Raw genomic sequence first — 16,190 nt, forward strand, 5'->3', positions numbered from 1 at the left:
TGCTCATGCTTTTCCCTTGGAGGAGGAGCTATTTGCCACCTGGGCGTTCTGCTCAGCAGCACCGTGGGAGTCTGCTCTCATTCCCCTGTAGTCAGTCTGCAGTCATTTCAGGAATGCTCTGCAGCAGTGGTTCTTGATTCTGACTGCACACTAGAATCTCGGAGGAGTCTCTAAAAAACACCCATGTCTAGGCCCACCCCTAAAGATTCTGATTTAACAGGCTTTTTTAGGACCCCGCCATCTATATTTTCTAAATACCCTCCAGACAATTCTACTGTGCAAGCAGAGTGGAGAGTCACTGGCATACACTGTGGCTCGAGATAGCCCCAGCTGGTTCTAAACAGAGTGACTCTGTTTTCCCTGAGTTTCCTCGGCTGAGTGTGTAGACTTTCTCTACCCTCTCTAGTCACAAATTCACAAATTCTGTACTCATTTACTAAGCATTTTTAGTGCTGGATACTATGACAGGTATTGGGAATGCAAAGACGAGTGAAACACCATTTTGGTTGTTGAGAATATGACAGACTAGGTGGGAGAGACTGCCAGGTAAACAGGTACGGGGGTCAAGTGTGAATCCAAAGGAGGGAGTGGTCAGTTCTACCTTTGAGAGACAGAGGTGACAACTGGGAAAGGCTTTATAGAGGAGGTGGCTTTGAGTTGAGTCTTAAAAGTATTATAAGAACATGGGCCGGACACGGTGGCTCACGCCTGTAATCCCAGCACTTTGGGAGGCTGAGGCGGGCAGATCGTGAGGTCAGGAGATTGAGACCATCCTGGCTAACAAGGTGAAACACCGTCTCTACTAAAAATACAAAAAAAAAATAGCCAGGCGTGGTGGCGGGTGACTGTAGTCCCAGCTACTCGGGAGGCTGAGGCAGGAGAATGGCGTGAACCCGGGAGGTGGAGTTTGCAGTGAGCCGAGATTGCGCCACTGCACTCCAGCCTGGGTGACAGAGTGAGACTCCGTCTCAACAACAACAACAACAAAAAAGAACATGGTAGGTGGCTAGGTGTGGTGGCTCACACCTGTAATTCCAGAGCTTTGGGAGGTTGAGGCAGGAAGATTGCTTGAGCCCAGGAGTTAGAGACTAGCCGGGGCAACATAGCATGACCCCATCTCTATGAAAATTTTTTAACAAATTAGCTAGTGGAGTGGTACACGGCTGTAGTCCTAGCTACTTGAGAAGCAGAGGCAGGTGGATTGCTTGAACCCAGGAGTCTGAAGTTACAGTGAACTATGGTCACACCACTACATTCCAGCCTGGGTGATAGAGCAAGACCCCATCTCTAATTAAAAAAAAAAAAGAGAGACAGAGAGAGAGAACATCAGAGGGAAGCCAATTTCCGGGGAAGGGCAACATGGGCAAAGTTCACGGAAATAGCCAAGCTGATACTTATGGTGTGAGGTAGATCTGAGTAGAGACAAATCTGGAAAAGTAGGGAGGGGTTGGTTTAAAAAGGGCTTTGGTCCCATGTGAGGGAGTTTGCACTTTATCCTGTAGACAGCAGAAGTTATAAAGGGCTTTAACAAGGGAAATAAATCTGGTCATATTTGTTTTTTCAGAAATATCTCTCTGGGAACAGTGTGGAAGATTGGTTGGAATGGTGTAAAATTGAAGATGTGGACTCCTGTTGGGAGACTAAACCCTAGATAAGATGAAGAGAACTTGAAGTAAGACAATAGCAATGGGAATATAAAAGAGAGGAGATATTTGAGTGAAATTAAGGAAGCACAATCTGCAAACTGTTTTCTTTTTTTTAAGAGTCAGGGTCTCCCTATTTTGCCCAGGCTGGTCTCAAAGTCTTAGGCTCAAGCGACCCACCCACCTCAGCCTTCCAAAATGCTGGAATTACAGGGGTGAACTGCCTCACTATGCCTCAGTCTGCAGAATTTGATGACTGAATGTATTTGGAGAGAGTCTGTGGCTTGGATGACTGGGTGAGTGGATTGTGATGCCATTCATGGAAATGAAGAAGGCAAAGGAAGGGAGAGCAAGAGGGTGGAAGTGGGGCAGTGGGGTGCTGGTGGGCCATCCAAGGGACACCAGCTGTTGAATATGTTGCATCTGTAAAGATACAGATTGATCATTCAGAAATAAAGAAGAGAAAAAAAAGCAAAAGAAAAAAGTTTTAACATAAAAAAAATACAGATTGAGAGAGTCATAGGCATACAGATGGTCCTTGAAGTGACAAGTAGATGGAAAACAATGAAATAAGAAGAAAAGAAAGCCAAGAACAGAGAAGAAAACAGAGATGGAGAAGGAATAGTTACTGAGGTCTGTAGGAAAGTAGTATTGAGTGGGAAGAGAGACTTTCCATAAGAAAGGAGTCATATTAGGGTTTTCCAGAGAACCAGAACCAATACACAGTGTGTGTGTGTGTGTGTGTGTGTATATATATATATATATATATATATATATATACGGGTGTGCGTGTGTATGTATATGTATATATATATGGGTGTGATTCCGAGTCCAAGGTCAGAGGACCAATGTACCAGCTCAAGCAGACAAGCAGGAAACAAAAAATGGAAGAATTCCTCCTTCCTCCACTTCTTGTTCTGTTCAGGCTCCCAACAGATTGGATGATGCCCACACACATCGAGGAGGCCAACCTGCTTTACTGAATTCACCAATTCAAATGCTGACCTCATCTGGAAACACCCTCGCAGACACACTCAGACACAACGTTTAATCTGGGCGCCCCTTGGCCAGTCATGTTGACACATAGAATTAACCATCACAGGAGTTACATCTGGTGTGAAAACCATAAAGAAATCAGGAAGGATGAAAACTGTGGTGGGCATTTTCTCTTTCGACCACACTACCTCTTTTTTTCCCCCTTCTTTTGGAGAGAGAGAATTTCCACTTAATAACTCTTCCCCCAATGTGTGCACCTGTGCTAAGACTCTCAGGGCATTCTGCACTGCTCACTCCAAGCCACCAGGTGGGTATGTGGCCTGAGCTAAGCATACTGGACTGACTTATGAGGACTTGGAAACTTGAGCTAAGTGATCCAAGGATGGAATAAATGTAGTGCCAGCAGAGGGCCCTTATCTGATAAGAGTGTTGATTAACTCTTGCTACCTATGCTTCTTCCTTTAATTTCAGGAGCTGTGATTGATTGGTTGATTGATTGATTGATTGATTTTGAGACGGAACATCACTCTTGTTGCCCAGGCTGAAGTGCAGTGGCACGACCTCTGCTGACTGCAACCGCTGCCTTCCAGTTTAAAGCGATTCTCCTGCCTCAGCCTCCCAAGTAGCTGGGATTACAGGCGCCTGCCACAACATCTGGCTAATTTTTGTATTTTTAGTAGAGACGGGGTTTCACAGTGTTGGCCAGGATGGTCTCGAACTCCTGACCTCGTGATTAGCCCGCCTTGGCCTCCCAAAGTGTTGGGATTACAGGCATGAGCCACCACACCTGGCCTATTATTTTATTTTATTTTATTTTTTGAGATGGGGTCTCGGTCTGCTTCCCAGGTTGGAGAGCAGTGGCATGATCATGGCTCGCTGCAACTTTGACCTCCCCAGGCTCTGGTGATCCTCCCACCTCAGCCTCTCAAGTGTCTGAGATTACAGGTAAGTGCCCCCATGCCTGGCTATATTTGTGTGTGTGTTTTTTTTTTTTTTTTTGTAGAGACGGAGTTTCTCCATTTTGGCCAGTTTGGTGTCGACCTCCCGGGCTTAAGCAATCCACCCACCTCAGCCTCCCAAAGTGTTGGGATTACAGGCGTGAGCCACTGCATCCAGCTTGTGACATACTTTCAATAAATTTCTCTTAAACTTAAATTAGCAAGTGCTTGTTTATAATCCTTCTAATTAGAAAACCTGGATTCGGCCATTAGGAAGTCATGGGTGGCATTCCCTGAGAAGTTTCGTGGGGTGAGAGGTGAAAGGCTGACTGATGGGGGAATGGAAGTGAGAAAGTAGAAATAATAATTGCATTCTAATCTTTAAGGAGTTTTTTTTTTGGGAAGAGAAGCTGTTAAAGAAGTAGCGAACTATTTTTAACCACGCTTGAACCCATGGTTTGATAGGGTAACTGAAAAGAGAGTTCCTGAAACTTGGGCAGCCGTAAATCTACTGTTCTATTATGAATTTCTCTAATTTTTAGTGAGATAAACTTACTTTTAGTTTATCAACATATTTCAACTATTCTTACTAGTAATATATGGCAAACCTGCCCCAAGATGTCACATTGGTCTTTAAAGTGTTCCCTTCAGAATAAGGTTCATCTGATTTGATACATGGATAGGAAGCAAGTTGTAAAAAATAAAGCCACTACGGAAGGCTTCTTTTGTAAATAAGATGCCCAAGCACCAAATCAATGATTACATTGAAAAATAACTTGATTTTGGTAATAACTTTTGGAAATACACATAAAATAGGCTTTCTCTTCTCTAGCCTAACGTGGATTGAATTGCTATACTGTGTAATGATTTTCTGCCCCCTAATGGTTGTTCAAAAGCATTAAGAAATTTGTCATCTGCTTGAAAACATTTTCTATTATGATAAGAAAATATTTTCTTTATAGCACATTTTTAATTTTATTTTAGGAATTCGAAATGACTTAGAAATGTGTCATCATTCACAAGAGGCCCGGTTACTCTTAAAAATAGGCCGATCTCATAAAACAACTGCGAACCTCATTATATAATGTGAACAGACAGGATTTTAGGCAACCAGTAGGTGGAGAAATTTCCAAAGCTAAGAACACCACAGGCTCCAAACCCAACTTCAGAGCATGAGGGCCTTGAAGTAATCTGTTCAGCCTTCTCTGCTTTATACTAATAGAAGACTGTGGAGCAGCGCTGAGATAATATGCTCGTAGAAGTACATCGCCCATGACATTCTGGCAAAAGGAAAGACTATTTTAGGTTAGGATTGGATTTTACTTGTGAAATATGCGATTGGGGCCGAGAAAGCATTGCTTTAGGTATGGATAGCGTGAGATTAAAAAACTGAAAGTAAGTCGATTGTGTGAAGAAAATGACTGTGACATACGGGAGGAAGGAAGCCAACAAGAGAGTGCCGTGGGTAGATGCTAGAAAGGGTGACATCATGCAGAAAGGTCAGGGAGGGAGGCTGAGTTTGACTTTGGCCCAGTCAGCAATAGAAGGCTATTATGAAAGACAAACACAAATATTTGTAAAATATAAAGTGTTGGTACAAACAAATACAAAAAACATTGAGTTGCTTCTGCTGCTCCTTCTTTTTTAGCCCTGGAAACAATGAATCCAGAGGGAACAGCCACAGACGCTCCTGAGCACCCGTCAGTTTAGGTCTTCTGTGCCTAACGCAATTTCTTCCCTTAGAATATGACCCTTGCCCATGTCAGCCACCACTCATCCCAGACCTCCTCCTGACCTCCCTGCAAGGTGGAGCCCACCAGCCTGATCGCTGATCTTCCCCTCCCCGTTAAGACTTACTCTATTACATCATCTTATCATTGACATAAAGTGGAGACCCAATGCCTGGCCAGTCTGAAGTTGTACACACGCAGGGCATTAACTGAAACCTCAACTAAATCTCATCAAATTCTCACTTACCCTGGCTCCCCTTTCTCTATTTTTTAATTACAATTTTTTTTGTATTATTCCTATTCTATCTTATTTTCCTGCAGAGGCTCTCCTTCTTGCACTCAAAAAAAAATTCCACAATTCTCCTGGTTTCTTCTTCATTTTCTCTTTTCATAGGCCTATATACTCTTCCATGTTTAATATCCTGGCTCATTTTATTCTTACTAACCATGAGAACTTATCCTCTTTTTTATTCAATAGACTGTCCTCACTCTTGATCAATTTTATGCACTTAAATAGGCCATGTCATGTTTTTGCACATCAGACTGGAAAAATTACTAAGATAGGTGGTATCCAGAGTTGACGAGGTTTGGAGAAACAGGTTCAGTCATTTGTGGAAGTATAAGCTTAGACATCTTTTTGGAAGGATAATTAGGCAGCATCCACCCAAATTCAGAATATCTGAGCCTTGTGAATCCTTAATCCTTTTAGAAATCTACCTTACAGAAATATGAGCACTAGAGTAGAGCAATGCAAGTCAAGCATATTTCCTGTAGGATTATCTACAAAAGCAAAACAAAGAAAATAAATGAGACAGCCATCAAAAATTCAAAAATTAGAAACCAGAATGATAGTACAATTTTTTTTTCATTTAAAACAAGTTTATTTAAACAAGATGCTTAACTTGAAGGGAAAACTAGGATTCTTCTTTGTTTTGTTTTAATTTATCTCTACTTAAAGACAGATTGCCCAGACAGCTACGTACACAAAAGTATAAAATTGTCCTTGGTTTTACAATGATAAATGAAAAACATTAAAATTCTCCAATTGAACAAGGTATGCAAGGATTTTTGTTTTTTTGCTAAAACAATGAGAGCAAAATAACTTACTGGAATATAAACCTAAGAGCCAAATGAGCATGCCACTAATGGAGAAAATGGGGTATTTTCACAGAATCAGTATTTTTCCCCATCCCGTCTCCATCTGATGTCAATCAAAACATACCATTGGCTGTTTGGTAAAAAAAAAAAATGCAATGCTTGTGCACATACACCAGTTACTTTATGTACAATAAAGAAATGGGGAAAGGGGAAATGAAAGAGAAAACTACTGTAGTAGCCAGGATGTGGTGGAACCAAAGTGCAGTTTTCTAATTGCGAATGTAATGTTGGCCTTTAAAGAACAGAGTTCTGGAGTAAAGAACCAGGTTCTTTTCAGCAAACACCTCCTGCCTGCTGTTGGAACACATCAATTGTATCTTCATTCTCCATTTCCAACTGTGCAGGTGTATCTGCTTCGTTGATGGGTTGGTTGCCCATCAAATCAATCTGATCTGCCTCATTGACAATCCCTGTCATTCACAATAGGCTTTCATTAGTTTATTAAGTGGTGTGTGTCTGTTAATCTTAAAGTGCACCAAGGAAACACCCTGCCCCACCACCTTCAAATTAATATGATCATTGTTCTCAGTCTTGACTGCTTCCTCGCGCTTTTCGTCGGCCATGGGGAGCGCCGGAGTCTCCTGAGCTGCCCCTTCATAAAACAGGTATCAGGTTCACACCGAATTGTGTTTGGGATTTGTGAGTTCTTGGTCTCACCAACTTCAAGAATCAAGCCACAGACCCTAGCGGTGAGTGTTAACAGTTCTTATGGGCGGTATGTCCGGAGTTTGTTCCTTTTGATGTTCGGATGTGTTTGGTTTCTTCTTTCTGGTGGATTCGTGGTCTCGCTGGTGCAGGAGTGAAGCTGCAGGCTTTCACGGTCAGTGTTACAGCTCTTAAAGGGGCGTTTCTGGAGTTGTTTGTTCTTCCTGGTGGGCTTGTAGTCTGGATGGCTTCAGAAGAGAAGCCACAAATTTTTACGGTGAATGTTACAGCCCATAAAGGCAGTGTGGACCCAAAGAGTAAGCAATAACAAGATTTTTCACAAAGAGCAAAAGAACAAAGCCTCTACAACATGGAAGCGCACCCCAGCGGGTTACCACTGCTGGCTGGGGCAGCCTGCTTTTATTCTCTTATCTGGCTTCACCCACATCCTGCTGATTGGTCCATTTCACAGAGAGCCGATTGGTCTGTTTTACAGAGAGCTGATTGGTCCATTTTGACAGGGTGCTGATTGGTGCGTTTACAATCCCTAAGCTAGACACAAAAGTTCTCCAGGTCCCCACTAGATTAGCTAGATACAGAGTGTCCACTGGTGTATTTACAAACCCTGAGCTAGATACAGAGTGCCGATTGGTGCATTCACAAACCCTGAGCTAGATACAGGGTGCTGATTGGTGTGTTTACAAACCTTGAGCTAGAATCAGAGTGCTGATCGGTGTATTTACAATCCCTTAGCTAGACATAAAGATTCTCCAAGTCCCCACCAGACTCAGGAGCCCAGCTGGCTTCACCCAGTGGATCCCGCACGGGGGCAGCAGGTGGAACTGCCTGCCAGTCCCAAGCCCTGTGCCCGCACTCCTCAGCCCTTGGGCAGTCAATGGGACTGGACGCCGTGGAGCAGGGCCAGGCAATGGTCAGGGAGGCAGCTAAGGCCGGGCGAGAAATCCAGCACAGCAGCTGCTGGCTGACCCGGGTGTTAAGCCCCTGACTACCCCTGCCGGTAGGCTGGCCGCTCCGAGTGCAGGGCCCGCCGAGCCCACGCCCACCCGGAACTCGAGCTGGCCCGCAAGAACCACGCGCAGCCCTGGTTCCCACCCGTGCCTCTCCCTCCACACCTCCCTGCAAGCTGAGGGAGCTGGCTTCGGTCTTGGCAAGCCCAGAAAGGGGCTCCCACAGTGCAGCAGCGGGCTGAAGGGCTCCTCAAGCACGGCCAGTGTGGGTGCCAAGGCTGAGGAGGCGCCAAGAGAGAGCGAGGGCTGCGAGGCTGCCAGCACACTGTCACCTCTCAGAGTGAGCATACAAGCAGCACCAAGGGCAGCAGAGGAAGCAATAGTAAAATTTCTCAATAAATCCAAAAGCTAGTTCTTTGAAAAAAAAAAAAAAAAAAATATATATATATATATATATATACACACACACATATATATAGGCTGGGCATGGTGGCTCACGCCTGTAATCCCAGCACTTTGGGAGGCTGGAGGCGGGCGGATCATGAGGTCAGGAGATCGAGACCATCCTGGCTAACCCAGTGAAACCCCGTCTCTACTAAAAATACAAAAAATTAGCTGGGCGTAGTGGCGGGCGCCTGTAGTCCCAGCTACTCTGGAGGCTGAGGCAGGCTAATGGCGTGAACCTGGGAGGCGGAGCTTGCAGTGAGCTGAGATCACGCCACTGCACTCCAGCCTGGGCGACAGAGCCAGACTTCATCTCAAAAAAAAAAAAAGAAAAAACAACCAAAACAAACAGACATATATATGTATATATATACATATATATGTCTATGTATATATATACATATACATAGCATGTGAAAGTCTGGCAATGTTAATTAAGAAAAAAAGAAAAAATTATAACTATAGACATTAAGAATGAGAAATTGTATTGAAAATATTGAAACACCAGGTGCAGTGGCTCACGCCTGTAATCCCAGCACTTTGAGAGGCCGAGGCGGGTGGATCACGAGGTCAGGAGATGGAGACAATGTTGAAACCCCGTCTCTACTGAAAATACAACAAATTAGCCCGGCGCGGTGTCGGGCGCCTGTAGTCCCAGCTACTCGGGAGGCTGAGGCAGGAGAATGGCGTGAACCCGGGAGGCGGAGCTTGTAGTGAGCTGAGATCCCGCCACTGCACTCCAGCCTGACTGAGTGAGACTCCGTCTCAAAAAAAAAAAAAGGAAAAGAAAATACTGAAACAATTTTTTGAAAATAAAATGAAGTTGATGTTCAAGTTCATTCCAACAAATTTGAAAACCCAGAGAAAATGGGTTATTTCCTAGGAAAATCAAAAATTGCCAAAATTGACTTAAAGACAAAAACCTAAAGACATTTATAACCACTAAAAAAATTTAAAAATCAAAATACTTGTCAAAAATAATTAACTTTTAATTTTTTTCAGTTATTTTTAAATTATAATTTTATAGCTTAATATTTGATTTTTGAGACAATGCCTATATAATATTTGTATTTTGGAATTTGAGACATTAATTTTGAACTATTGCATGATGAATTTTTAAATATGTTCCATTAGATATTGGAAAAATGGGCTTGGCATGGTGGCTGACACCTATAATCCCAGCACTTTGGGAGGCCCAGGTGGGTGTATCACCTGACATCAGGAATTTGAGACCAGCCTGGCCAACATGGTGAAACCCCATCTCCACTAAAAATACAAAAAATTAGGCAGGTGTAGTGGCAGATGCCTGTAATCCATGCTACTCGGGAGGCTGAGGCCGGATAATCACTTGAACCCAGCCTGGGCAATAGAGCAAGACCCTGTCCCAACAAAGAGAAAAAAAAAGGTATTGGAAAAATGGTTTATATAATAATTGGAACTTTCTAGCTAATCTTTAAAAACCAGAATATTCCTTGTTTTTCTACCTATCATCTATTTATAATTATAAAAGTAATCCAAGCTTATTATAACAAATTTAAACCACAAAAAAAGACAATTATGTTTGTACCTGAAAGGATTACCACTCACTGTTAAGTCAGTACATATCTTTCCACATTCTTCACTGCTTTTTCAAACATAAAAAATAAACTTTGAATGTTGTAATTCTTTATTGTTTGCTTTATTATAATTAATTTATTTTTCCTGTATTCCTTGATTATGTTTCATTTTCTTTTTTTTTTTTTTGAGACGGAGTCTCGCTCTGTTGCCCAGGCTGGAGTGCAGTGGCGCAATCTCGGCTCACCACAACCTCCACCTCCCAGGTTCACACCATTCTCCTGCCTCAGCCTCCCGAGTAGCTGGGACTACAGGCGCCCACCTCCATGCCCGGCTAATTTTTTTTTTTGTATTTTTCGTAGAAATGGGGTTTCACCGTGTTAGCCAAGATGGTCTCGATCTCCTAACCTCGTGATCCGCCCGCCTCAGCCTCCTAAAGTGCTGAGATTACAGGCGTGAGCCACCGCGCCTGGCCGATTGTGTTTCATTTCCTTTCCCTAAGTTTTTGGCTGGAATGCTTATCATTCTATAATCTTTTGTCACTAAATTATTATTGTAGTACCCACCTCTCTTCTTTGAATCAAGAATTATTTAAAAGAGTAAACTTTTTGAATGCCTGCATAACTTTGGTTAATTTTTTCTTCTGTTAGCTCTATTGTCTTGCACTCAGAGACTGGCCCATGTAATATTTACTTTTCAGACTCCAAGATTTTCACTTTATCAAATACAGGATTAAGTCCATAAGACACTGGAAAAACAAGTATATTTTCTATTTTTAGAGTTCCAATAATCTTTCAAATCAATCTTAATTATATAATTCTGATTTCTTGTATTGTAGTCCATTTTTTTCTGCCTAGTCAATCTGTCAAAGACAGAAATATATATGATAGCACACTTCTTATATATTTTTGCATTTGTAATGGTTAATATACTTAATATATTAACAGCTAATATATTTTCATGAAAAACAATTCAACACTGGCAGGTAGGATTCTAAGATGGTCTCTAAAATTCCTGGTGGCTAGTATGGATTCCACATAATAATCCCCTCTTATTGAGTGTGAGAGAAATCTGGGAATGTGGTTCCATATAAGTTATGTTATATGGAAAAGTTGAAGGGATTTTGCAGATATAACTAAGGTTCTGAATCAATCAATTTTAAGTTGATCAAATGATAGATTATCCTGAGTAGGCCTGACCAAATCAAGTGATACCTTTAAAAGAGAGTTGGAAGGTCAGAAATGGAAGGGGTTAGAGAGATTTGAAGTGAGAGAGAGCCCCATGCTGGCCTTGCGGAAGCGAACAGCCATGTTGAGAACTGCCTATGGGAGGGGCTGTGTGGCAAGGGCTTGCACATGGCTTCCAGGAGCTAAGAGTGATCCCAGCCAATATCCAGCAAGAAAGCAGACACCCCAGTCCTACAATCTCAAGGAACTGAATTTTAGTAATGTAGGATACAGTAAATTCCTCTTCAAAGTTTAGCCTGTTAACTTCCTTTAAAATTCAAGAGGAAGAAAAATTGTTAAGTACAATGAATTCTGAGTTCCTCTTCAAAGAACCAATATGTCAGTATGTTCAGCTTCCCTGTCCTTTGTTCTCCATTTTAAAGTTTAATGTCCTCATTCTTTACCCTCCTAGCCTCTATCACCTGTTCTGTCTTTAGGGATCCTTAGTCACGTGCTCTGTCCTTAGCCATCCTTAGTCACCTGTGCTGTCCTTAGGCATCTTTAGTCACCTTTTCTGTAACCGTCTCTCCCACCGAAACTACTCACCCCACCACCCTGACAGGTACCCTTGCTGTCTTTAAAATAGCCAATCAGAATTAGCTTATACTGTGTGGTCCAACCCTAGTCAATAGGGGAAAGAGGCAGCAGTAGGGGCTAGCTGCATGTTTTAGGAATAAGACTCCCTTCCCCTCCCTTGTCTGGTGTGCTCTCGCCATTGCTCTATCCATGAGATGCACCCTTCTATAGAAGTAAATTACCTTGCTGAGAAAACTTGCCTGAGTGCTATTTTCACTTGGTGGCACCAAGCATTTATTTCCAACACTAGTAACTTGAATGAGCTTGGAAGAGGATCCTAAACCCTAGATGAGTAGATGAGAACACACCTTAGCTGGCATCTCAATTTAATTTCAATTTTGTGAGATCCTAATAGTAACCAATACTTTTATAAGCATGCAACTACACTGGGCCCAGACTTCTGACCTACGGAAACTATGAGATAATAAATGAGTAATGTTTCAAGCTGCTAAGTTTGTAGTATTGTGTTATGCAGCAAGAGAACACAAATACAAACATATACAGACTTCTGAGAGTTATATTTTTGGCGTTAATTAGATCCTTCATGATTATAAAATAACCTCTATTGTTCTGTTTAATATATTTGCTTTACATATTTTAATATTTTGTTATACATATTACTAATATTGTGATTTCTGTTTTCTTGGTGTTTGCTTTCATTTATTATCCCTTTGCCATCCTTTTAGTTCTAAAGTTGTGAGATACTTCTAGAAATAGTGTATATATACATATATATATATTTGTGTAATTGAATTTTTTGTATTTTCATGATATAATTTGTCACATTTTATTTATTGGTATCTCTTTTGATCTTAATTTTTCATCTTGTGCTGTTATTTCTGTATCTTATTCTTTGTTCTGTTATTTTCTGTACTTTGGTATATAACTATATTTTTGTTTGTTTTCTCTTTTTCAGTGACTTTAGAAAGTATGCATTTAAACCTTGTTTTTAGGAATAAAAAAATTTACATTTTTCTAAAGGATTCTTCTACTTGTGTATTTTTTTCAAGGCAGGGACTAGGGCTCTTGTCCCCTTGTACCCTTAGTACCAATCACATAGAAATGTTTAAAAAATGTTTGATTGGCCAAGCATGGTGGCTCATGCCTGTAATCCTAGCACTTTGAGAGGGCAACGCAGGTGGATGGCTTGAGGCCAGGAGTTCAAAACCAGCCTGGGCAACATGGTAAAACCCTGTCTCTACAAAAAATACAAAAATTAGCCAAGTGTGGTCCCAGCTTCTTGGGAGGCTAAGGCAGGAGGATCACTTGAGCCTGGGAGGTGGAGGTTGCAGTGAGCTCAGATTGCACCATTGCACTCCAGTCTGGGTGACACAGCAAGACCGTCTCAAAATAAATAAATAAATAAATACAAAACATTTAGTTTGCTGGATTGAAATCACTAGGTTCTAAGCAATTGTGCTGGTAAGTAGCTTTTACCATTTTTTTTTTCAAATAAGCATTTAAAAAGTTATTTGATTTTTCTCTTTGGGTTATATCATTTTCATGTTGGTTTTAAACCATATTCTTCATGTATACTCTCTTGAAATAGACACCTGTAATCTGAGACAAAAAATAAAAATAACTTGATGGACTAGAATGTAATTACCTTCTTCCGATTTTTTTTCTTTTTTCTTTTTTTTTTTTTTCAGAAGGAGTCTTGCTCTGTTGCCCAGGCTGGAGCAAAGTGGTACAATCTCAGTTTACTGCAGCCTCCACCTCCTGGGTTCAGGGGATTCTCCTGACTCAGCCTCTCATGTAGCTGGGATTACAGGTACATGCCAGCATGCCTGGCTAACATTTGTATTTTTAGTAGAGATGGGGTTTCAGTATGTTGGTCAGGCTTGTCTCGAACTCCTGACCTCAAGTGATCCATCCAAGTTGACCCTCCCAAAGTGCTGGGATTACAGGCGTGAGCCACCTTGCCTGGCACTTTTTTTTTTTTTTTTTGGAGATAGGATTCAGTTTGTTGCCCAGGCTGGAATGAAGTGACTCAATCATAGCTTATTGCAGCAACCTCTTGGCTTTAAATGATCTGCGTGCCTTGGTCTCCCAAAGTGCTGGGATTATAGGTATGTGCCACTGCACCTGGCGACAATCTGTTTTTCTGATACATACTCACCTTACTTAATAATATATTGTGCACATTTTTCCAAGTTCTTGGAAGGAAGGTACTTCTAGTAATGGAACCAATAAGTCAGAGGGTGCATGATACATAAATCCAAATTTGTAATCACTTAAGTACATTGTAAGTTTATTTCTCATGTAAGTACCCAGGACGAGTACAGGTCAGTGAATGGCTCTATTCCATACTGTGATTCAGAGACTGAGGCTCTTTCTAACTTGTTATTCTTGCATAACCAGAGTACACTGTCATCTGCATGATTTAGGCTGGTTGCCATGCCTAGGATCTGGCTAGTAGAAGGGAAAGGGAACATGGAGAAAATATACTGTCTTAAAAGACTAAGTCCTGAAGTGAGATTTACCACATTACTTAACACTCACATTCCTTCAAGGGGGATATAGTCACATGGCCATCCAACTGCAAGAGAGGCTGGGAAATGATAAGAAGGAGAGACTAGATTTTGGTACACAGTTTTGTTATATATTTGTTTAATTTCATATGTGAAAAAAATTTTAACGCATTAATCTCATTGTAAAAGAATAGTCTTTGAAGGTATCACAGGCACTTGTCAAATGGGCACACCTCTAGTTAGTGGCAGATCCAGAATGGAAACAGATCTTTTGACACTAATGGCAAAGCTCTTTCTTTTCTTTTTTTTTTTTCAGACGAAGTCTCACTTTGTTGCTCAGGCTAGAGTGCAGTGGTGCAATCTCAGTTCACTTCAACCTCCCCCTCCCAGGTTCAAGCGAGTCTCCTGCCTCAGCCTCCCCAGTAGCTGGGAATACAGACGTGCGCCACCATGCCCAGCTAATTTTTGTATTTTTAGTAGAGACGGGGTTTCACCATGTTGGCCAGGCTGGTCTTGAGCTCCTGACCTCGTGATCTGTCCACCTTGTCCTCCCAAAGTGCTGGTATTACAGGCGTTAGCCACTGCACCCAGCCAGCAAAGCTCTTTCTAATGAATGATACAGACAGGAGGTTGGGAAATACTAAGCAGAAAAGGGCAGTGTTGCGGACAAAGCCCCATCCTCAAACCTGCACCTGCAGCCCAAAGTGAAAACATGCATTCTTGTTTTCCAGCTTGAAATGTTGCCTTTTCCAAAACCACCCTGGCCCACCCCATCCCCCATCCTGTACCCATAAAAATCCAGGCTCCACTGGCAGAGAGGCAGAGAAGGAGAGAAGGAACAGCCAGACATTGGAGACAAGAGAAGAAGCAGCTGGACATCAGAGAGAAGCAGCTTGACTTCACAGGGATGGCTTAATGGTGAGACCTTGGAGAAGAGTTTGGCCAGGGATGGCCAGACTCCAGGGGAAGACCACCTTCCCACTCCATTCCCTTTCTAGCTCCGCATCCAGCTGAGAGCCACTTCTACCACTCAATAAAATCCTCCACATTCACCACCCTTCAATTCATTCATGTGACCTTATTCTTCCTGGATGATGGACAAGATCCCAGGTGTGGGTACAAGAGGCTGTCACACTGACCCTCCACTGAGCTGTGTAACACTTAAGCCAACCGTGGATGGCAAAGCTAAGAGAGTGCACTCTAACACATGCCTCTGGGGCCTTGGGGTTGGCAGGCAACCCCTAGCTGCTGCCATGGGCTCTCACGGAGTTCTGCTCCTGCTGGTTACCCAGAAGCACTTGTCCTGGCCCCTGTACCCACTCGCCTGCATGCTCCCACTTCTGTAAGGGGTTGAGAGCTATAGGCTGAGTCCCACGAAGGGGTCAAGGGAATGATCCTGTTTCATTAATGCAAGGCTTACTTTACTTTTTTAAAGTTAATGAAGTATGAGCTTTTTTTTTTTCACTGAAGATGAACACTATTAGAAATATCTCTGGTGAGAGGTTGCAGCTTTTTTGAGAGAGACTTCTATAAACTATAGAGTATGGGGTTAATTTAATTTGAGAAAATGGTTGTCTAGTCAGTTGGTAGAAGCAGCCTGTAGACCATATTGCTGGCATAATTATTTTAGATGCTAACGAATGAGAGAACATTTTGATAACTCCATGAAAATCTCTCAGATTTTAGTTGTTAACGATGGGACATCATTCCCTGAATTCCACATTCACTAAATAGGCTTCCATTAAAATATTCCTTTTTTATTCTTCAGATACTTGTATATCAGCTTTGAGCAGTAGGGTAAGTGTTGACTACTTATTTGGTGAATTTGTACAGGTAATTTG

At 42.0% G+C, this 16,190-nt stretch overlaps 1 protein-coding gene across 1 annotated transcript; it reads right to left on the reverse strand.

Annotated features, from left to right (window-relative positions):
• Nucleotides 1-6,617: 6,617 nt before the first annotated feature.
• LOC129473525 (small ubiquitin-related modifier 2-like) lies at nucleotides 6,618-7,174 on the reverse strand. The gene is made up of 2 exons (XM_055264102.2): nucleotides 6,882-7,174; nucleotides 6,618-6,807 (listed from the first exon to the last, which is right to left on the reverse strand). The coding sequence occupies exons 1-2, from the start codon at nucleotides 7,026-7,028 to the stop codon at nucleotides 6,739-6,741; spliced, it is 216 nt and encodes a 71-aa protein (XP_055120077.1). The 5' UTR covers nucleotides 7,029-7,174; the 3' UTR covers nucleotides 6,618-6,738.
• Nucleotides 7,175-16,190: the final 9,016 nt, after the last annotated feature.

Source organism: Symphalangus syndactylus, chromosome 23 (assembly GCF_028878055.3).
Source record: "Symphalangus syndactylus isolate Jambi chromosome 23, NHGRI_mSymSyn1-v2.1_pri, whole genome shotgun sequence".
NCBI lineage: Eukaryota > Metazoa > Chordata > Mammalia > Primates > Hylobatidae > Symphalangus > Symphalangus syndactylus.

Excerpts from the sequence above, each read along its gene's own strand:
- LOC129473525 (XM_055264102.2), bottom strand. The coding sequence starts at position 7,028 with ATGGCCGACGAAAAGCGCGAGGAAGCAGTCAAGACTGAGAACAATGAT. Across the intron at positions 6,808-6,881 it reads TAATGAAAGCCTATTGTGAA|GCACAGTTGGAAATGGAGAA; the intron begins TGACAGGGATTG and ends GCAGATACACCT.